The following is a 7,224-nucleotide window of genomic DNA, read 5'->3' as shown; positions in this document are numbered from 1 at the left end:
TATTTATTTTGTTGACCTTTGATTGATGTTAAGATGACATAGTTTATGTTTGGTTGATTTTCCAATTTATAAAAAATTATCTTCAATTTCTTTTGTTAAACGTACTTTTTTTCTTTTGGTCTCTACCTCAATTTCTTTTTGTTGCTAAATATAATTTCTTTCCGTTGCTAAATATAAGAAGAAATTTATCATCTAATCATATTTGTTTAGATTTTAGTTTTATTCATTTTTATTTATTCAATTTCTTTTCATAACCGAATGATTTTGTTGATTTTTAGTTGATATTTAGTTGATGTGTGGTTGATTTTATGACTAATGCGGTTGATGTTTAGTTGATTTTCAAATTTATGAAGTAGTATCTTCAATTTTTTTAAACTGTTTTTTCTTTGTGTTTCAATTTTTTTTTCTTTTCTCTCTAGTTTCTATCATTTTAGCTCTCATTTTATGTAAAACAATAAATATTGTCATTTTGAATTTTTCTTAAAATTTATTGGATTTTACTCTCTATAAAAAGTTAATTACTTTTAAATTCTATGTAAATAAATTATTTCACCTTAAAATATTTTAATTTTTGAGCTAAATTATTTTAGTTGATATTTTGCTAATTTGATTTGTCTTTGATTTTTTACTTGAAATGATATTTATTTCTTGAAATAGTTATAAAATATTAAAAATATATTTTTTTTTGTTGAAAAATCATATCTCAGTGTTGAAAAATATTAGAAATTGAGTTTCAATTTCACATTAATAATTCTCATCATCTTGAAAAACAATAATAAGTTTTATCCTGGTGTTGAAGAAAAAATTTTATCAATAGAAATAAAGTGAAAGTACTTGCATATAGTGAAAATAGTTACTTCTTTTTATATAAAAAAATAATTTTTCTGTAATAAAAAGATGTATGTTGTAAACAAAGTCATATAAGAATAATATAGCAAATATTTCCTTATATAAAATGTAAAATCTCTAAAACAAAGAGAAAAATATATATATATATATATATATATATATATAAGATACGTGTGCCGTATAGTCATATTGATATGGATGGGCTAGCATAAGAAAAACTTGAAGATGATAGGCTTGATGAGGATGCTAAAGATGGACTAGGCTAAGGATGCTAAGGATAGGCTAAGCTTATCACAAAGCCTAATAACAAAGTCTAGAGCCAAAAAGTTGTAACAAGTCTTAAATGACTATATACAAGATTGGGCTAGCAAGAAAAGTTCATTTGAAAGAACAAGATCCACAACTATTAAGGAGCATCAAGATTGAGCTTTATTCAATCTATTGGAGGTTCAAGCCCATGAAGAACGAATTAAGACCAACATATGCTTGTAGACCTTGATTTAATTTTATTCTTAAACATTAAATTTATTTAGAGCAGAATAGCCTTTTTTCTATTAGTTGTCTTTTAGGGTTTGTTTCAAGTCTATTTAACTTGAACCAAGCCGTATGTTACATCAAGTTTTGATTATTAATGATATTTCATTGTTCTAGCAACCTTTGCTTGAATTCTTATATTCTTATTGAATGCATTAACACTTACCAAAGATTTGATCTATCTTTGTGGTGTGCTAGGAGTAGGATATAAAGAATTCAATTGTCTTTAGGTTCTAATTCTATTGATCAACTTTATAATATGATCTAGAGTGATCATAGGATTTGATTCAATTTATTAGCAGGTTTCTAGGTTAGTGATATATGGAATCATAACTATTAGAGTTCGTATATGCTATTCCTAAAGGTTCTTAACATTTGGTATCAGAGCTTTACCTCTTGGAAATCATATTGCATATCCTTGTTCTTTTAAGTCATTTAATTTTTTTAAGTTATTGTAAAGGTATTTCGGCTTCTTGGAGATCTTAGAATGGAGGTACGGTTGTGTTCTTAATTTATATTATTGTTCTTATTTTATGTAATTTCAGATTGAGATCGAGTAAAAAAATAAAACAAAATAAAAAAAGTATAAAAAAAAGAAAGAAGAAAATTATTTAAAAAATTAAATCTTGAAGAACAATATGCAATCCTGAAAGCTTTATGGAATTTGTTGATTTTCTTGAACTATCTTATGTGTTTTCTTGAAAATCTTGATTTAGTTTTTGATTATTTGTAAGGGCTAATCTTCTTAATCACATTTGTCTTAGTGTTTAGTATTATAAAAGAGTCCCAATCTAGGCAAAGATAAATTTTCTATAAAAAACAAAGAGGTGTAGCTATAAAGTAGCTAATGCATTCAGTTTAGACAGATAAGAGGATTTGGACAGTAGATATGATTATATTGACAACAAATCAACTTGAGAAGAGATTGAACTCTAAAAATGCAATCTCACATCCTAATTACTTCTTGATTCCATGAATTTTCTCCTTTTTTTCTTTTATTCTTACATGTTTTTGAGTGTTTGGGCAGAATTGAGAGAATTGGTGCGCAAGGGCTGTACAAGCAATTTTGGTTGAAATTTTTAGAGAGTTTTGTTTATGATCTATCCTTTATTAATTAAACAATATTATTGAAGGTTTTAGATTGATCTTGAAGCTTAAAATTGAGTTTTGGTTGTTGTTTGGTTAGGAAAAGTATACAAGAACCCGAATTGTAATCTTGCTTTCTTGGAGGTTTTTCTTCAATTCTTGTCTTCTAATTCTATTTTTTAGTATTTTATATTATCTTCCTATTATTTTTCATTATTCTTGATTGATTTAATTCTATTATACCATCAAAATTCAAAAATAGCTGGATTAGGTATTTTGGATTCTTGATTATTTTTCTTGACCCTCAAGTCTTAATTTTTGTTTCTTTCACATGTCAATTGCATTTTTAGTGTTTTTTTTATTGAGTTTGGTCAAGTCAAAGTTATTTAGGGTGTATTTCTTGATTAAGCCGAATTAGAGTCTTGATATTCTTACATGTATTTTCTTGATTCTTGCATGTTTTGAGTCTTTAATTCATACATTCTTTACTTATTTAATTATTTGCTAGTGTTCTTGAGTCATTAAAAGTGGTAGAGAGTGTTTCTTTAAAACTTTCTGATTTGCTCCTTGCCTTTTTCTTGTTTTTATTTTACATATTATTGCATCTAGATTACTTCTTTATATGTCATTTGCTTCCTTTTGAGTTTCTTTAATCTTTGATTCCTAATTTCTTGATCCAAACATAATCTTGATATTTTTCTTGAATTTTAATGTTTGCTTCAACTAAGTGTTTTAATCTTTGATTCTGGTGTGCTACAAAGAAAGTGATAAAATTTGTAGTGACTCTTGATTCACACAAGAATAATAAAAAACAAGCTTGAGCGATATGAAGTTTAACCTTGATAGAACATAATTATTTGTGTGAAACACAAGTGAATATCCCCATTATTGAGACCAAACACGTGAGAGAGTGTTTAAGGACTTTAATTTTTTATTTTATTATTTTCTAACCTTTTATTGCAGTCATGTCAAGTGGTTCAAACACTAGTAATGGTGACAATGATAATGAGGCTAGGATACAACAACCTGGTATTCCTTTGCCATAAATGTATGAGAATGAGAGATTACAACGAAATATAAGTAATTTGATGAGAGGTTGGAAAGATTAGAATTAGGTACAAGAGAGATGACTAGAACTATGGAGGCTAACCAAAGAATTCTTATAGATCAAATTGGCGCAGTTGGAGGGAATTATGGTAATAGGCACAATGTTGGAGTGGATGTAAGGCAAGGTGATCATAGATAAGAACCTGTTGGGAATGATAGATATTATGGTTAACTTTATGATGATCATGATAACCCTGCGTTCGTAGGAGCTGGTAGAGGAAGATTTGGTGTCAATTATGGTGTGGGTATAGAACCTAAGAAAAACCCTAACTTAGGTAGAGGTGGTGGCAATAGGTATAGTAATGATGATGTTGATCGAAACCTGGGTAGTATCAAACTTAGGATACCAACTTTGCAGGTAAATTTGACCCTGAAGCCTATTTGGAGTGGAAAAAATAGGTTGATTATATCTTTGATTGTCATAATTTTTCTGATGAGAAGTAGATAAGATTGGTGGTTAATCATTTTAGTGACTGTGTTATTATGTGGTATGAGCATATTGTAGTGAATAAGAGAAGAAACATGAAAGAGCCAATTAACAGTTGGGTGGCTCTTAAGAATATCATGAAGAAGAGGTTTGTACTATTGCATCACCAAAGAGAGTTGCGTCAAAGATTTCAATACTTAAGGCAAGGTACAAAAAGTGTTGAAGATTACTTTAAGAAAATAGAGATGTTGATGATTAGGCTAGACTTAATGAAGGATAAGGAAGCCACAATGACACGTTTTCGTAGAGGATTGAACAAAGAAATTGCTGATAGAGTTGGTTACAACATTATGTGGAGATTGATGAGATGCTTCATATTGCCATCAAAGTGGAAAAACAACTTAAACAGAGATGGCCAACAAAGAATGACGTGAAGAGCAGTTATAGTTCCAAACCGAATTGGAATAGCTCTTGGAAGGGAGGTAAACAAAATGACAACAAATATGTTCTATAAGATAATAAAGCAAAAGAGAGTTCGAACACCAAAGTACAAACTAAATCCGAATTGAATGAGACATTAAAAGCTTTAAGTGCTTGAGAAATGGATACATTGCTTCTCAATATTCAAATAGGCGAGCTATGGTGGTCAGAGAGCATGGTGAGATTGAATTCAAAAATGAGGATAATGACAATGAAGAGGATGAAATTTCATAATTAGGAGAATGCAGTGATGATGGTATTGAAAAGCTAATGAGGGATGATCTTTTAGTTGCTAAGCGTACACTCAGCGCGCAAATGAAAGATGATGATGATATGCAACAGCAAAGGGATAATATTTTTCAAACCATGTGCTATGTACAAGGTAAGGCTTGTATCCTTATTATTGATAGTGGAAGTTGTACTAATGTTGCTAGTGTTATAATAGTTGACAAACTATGATTAAATTTGATACCTCATCCTAGACCATATAAATTGTTATGGCTTACCAATTGTGGTGAGATAAAGGTAAATAAGTAGGTTATTGCACCTTTCATTATAGGTAGATACACAGATGAGATGTTATGTGATGTAGTGCCAATACATGCAAGCCATCTCTTATTAGGTAGACCGTGGCAATTTAATAGGAAAGCTCATCATGGTAGCTTTCTTAATAGGTATAGTTTTATGAAGGGAGGACAATTATATTAACATCTATTTTTTCTAAGAAAGTGTATGATGACCAAAGTAAATTAGAGAAAAAAGGGTTGAGACTGAAAATGCCAAACGTGTTATTGAACCACCCAAGAATGGTAAAGATAATGGTAATCAAGCAAGTGAGAAACTTAAATTGAAAAAAGATAGTTTATTGGCTAGGGAAGGTGAGATTAGACATGCATTGCATGCTAATATGGTAGTGTTTTTGGTTACTTATAGGGATGTATATTTGAACATTGCTGACCTTGATTTTTCCTTGCCGAGTATGTTTGCTAACCTTTTATAGAAGTTTGATGATGTTTTCCCTGAAGATATGCCAATCGGTTTACCATCAGAAAGGGGTATAGAACATCAAGTCGACATCGTGCCAGGAGCCGCCATACCATATAGACCAGCCTACAAAGCAATCTCGAGAAAATAAAGGAGCTTCAACAACAAGTGGATGAGCTAATAGCAAAAGGGTATTTGCGTGAGAGCTTGAGTCCATGTGCGGTTCCAGTAATTTTGGTTTCAAAAAAGGATGGCATGTGGAGAATGTGTATAGACTATCGTGCAATCAATAAAATAACAATAAAGTATCATCATCCTATCCCTCGGTTAGATGATATGCTCGATGAGCTGCATGGTGCATGTCTTTTTACTAAGATAGATTTGCAAAGTGGATACTATCAGATTCACATTAAGAGTTAGGATGAGTGAAAAATGGCTTGCAAGACCAAATATGGTCTATATGCTGTTTGGGTTAATAAATGCATCTAGTTTATTAATGAACCATATGTTGTGTGAATTTCTTAGTAAATTTGTAATTATATATTTTGATGACATCTTAATTTATTCTAAGAATCTTGATGATCATGTTTTTCATATTAGATATGTCTTAGAAGTTCTTCGAAAGGAGAGGCTATTTGCCAATCTTAGAAAGTGTAGTTTTTATTTAGATCAAGTCATTTTTCTTGGCTTTATAGTTAGTTCTAATAGTTTAGAGATTTATGAAGAAAAGGCTAAAGCTATCAATAAATGGCCGACACCTCATAATATTAGCCAAGTTAGAAGTTTTCATGGTTTGGCTAGCTTTTATAGGCGGTTCATTAGGGACTTTAGTAGCTTAGCCGCACCATTGAATAAGATAGTGAAAAAGAATGTTGGGTTTCACTTAAGTGATGCACAAGAACATGCAATTAATTTACTTAAAGATAAATTGTGTAATGCACCTTTATTAATTTTACCTAACTTTAATAAGACCTTTGAAATTGAGTGTGATACTAGTGGCATTGGAGTTGGGGCTATTTTGATGCAAGAAGGAAGACCTATATGTTACTTCAGTGAGAAATCAAATGGGGCAACACTGAGGTATCCAACATATGATAAGGAGCTATATGCATTGATTTGTGCATGCAAGCTTGGCAATATTATTTGCGGCCTGAAGAGTTTATAATACCCACAGATCATGAATCTTTGAAGCATCTTAAATGGTAAGACAAGCTGAATCGAAGGCATGCTAAGTGGATGAAATTTATTGAGACCTTTCCATACGTGATCAAGTATAAGAAAGGTAAGGAAAATGTGGTTGTTGATGCTTTATCTCGAAAGTATGCACATTTAATACTCTTGATTCTAAGTTATTGGGATTTGAATATATAAAAAAATTGTATATTGATTTGCGTGTGTTATTGATTAAGGAGGCATATGTGGTGGATTAATGGGCCACTTTCGGGGTAAGTAAGACATATAATATTATTTTGGAGCATTTCTTTTAGCCTAGTATGAAACGAGATGTGCAAAGAGATTGTAGTAAATATGTTGTTTTCATGCAGGATAAATCCAAATTGAAACCCCATGGGTTATATGCACCTTTACCTGTTCCTAATATGCTTTTGAGTGATTTGTCTATGGATTTTGTACTTAGTTTGTCTAGAACCAAGAAGGGTAGAGATAACATATTTGTTGTTGTTGATAGATTTAGTAAGATGGCTTATTTCATTTCTTGTCATAGAACAGATGATGCATGTCATATTGCTGAATTGTTC

The 7,224-nt window shown here is 30.7% G+C and overlaps 1 protein-coding gene across 1 annotated transcript; it reads left to right on the top strand.

The window, feature by feature from the left end:
* Positions 1–3,607: 3,607 nt before the first annotated feature.
* On the top strand, positions 3,608–6,632 carry LOC107262402. Its single transcript, XM_015727968.1, has 6 exons — positions 3,608–3,701; positions 3,783–3,934; positions 4,362–4,485; positions 4,722–4,865; positions 5,043–5,157; positions 6,068–6,632. The coding sequence occupies exons 1-6, from the start codon at positions 3,608–3,610 to the stop codon at positions 6,630–6,632; spliced, it is 1,194 nt and encodes a 397-aa protein (XP_015583454.1).
* Positions 6,633–7,224: the final 592 nt, after the last annotated feature.

Source organism: Ricinus communis, chromosome 5, assembly GCF_019578655.1.
Source record: "Ricinus communis isolate WT05 ecotype wild-type chromosome 5, ASM1957865v1, whole genome shotgun sequence".
Classification (NCBI taxonomy): Eukaryota; Viridiplantae; Streptophyta; class Magnoliopsida; order Malpighiales; family Euphorbiaceae; genus Ricinus; species Ricinus communis.
The sequence above is the reverse complement of the archived record's forward strand: the minus strand, read 5'-3'. Positions and strand labels throughout refer to the sequence as shown.

Bases quoted from the DNA above. Each gene is read 5' to 3' on its own strand.
- LOC107262402 (XM_015727968.1), top strand. From the start codon at position 3,608: ATGGAGGCTAACCAAAGAATTCTTATAGATCAAATTGGCGCAGTTGGA. The intron at 4,866-5,042 runs GTAAGGCTTGTA...CTTTCATTATAG, and splicing joins AACCATGTGCTATGTACAAG to GTAGATACACAGATGAGATG. The intron at 5,158-6,067 runs GTATAGTTTTAT...TTTTCATATTAG, and splicing joins CATGGTAGCTTTCTTAATAG to ATATGTCTTAGAAGTTCTTC.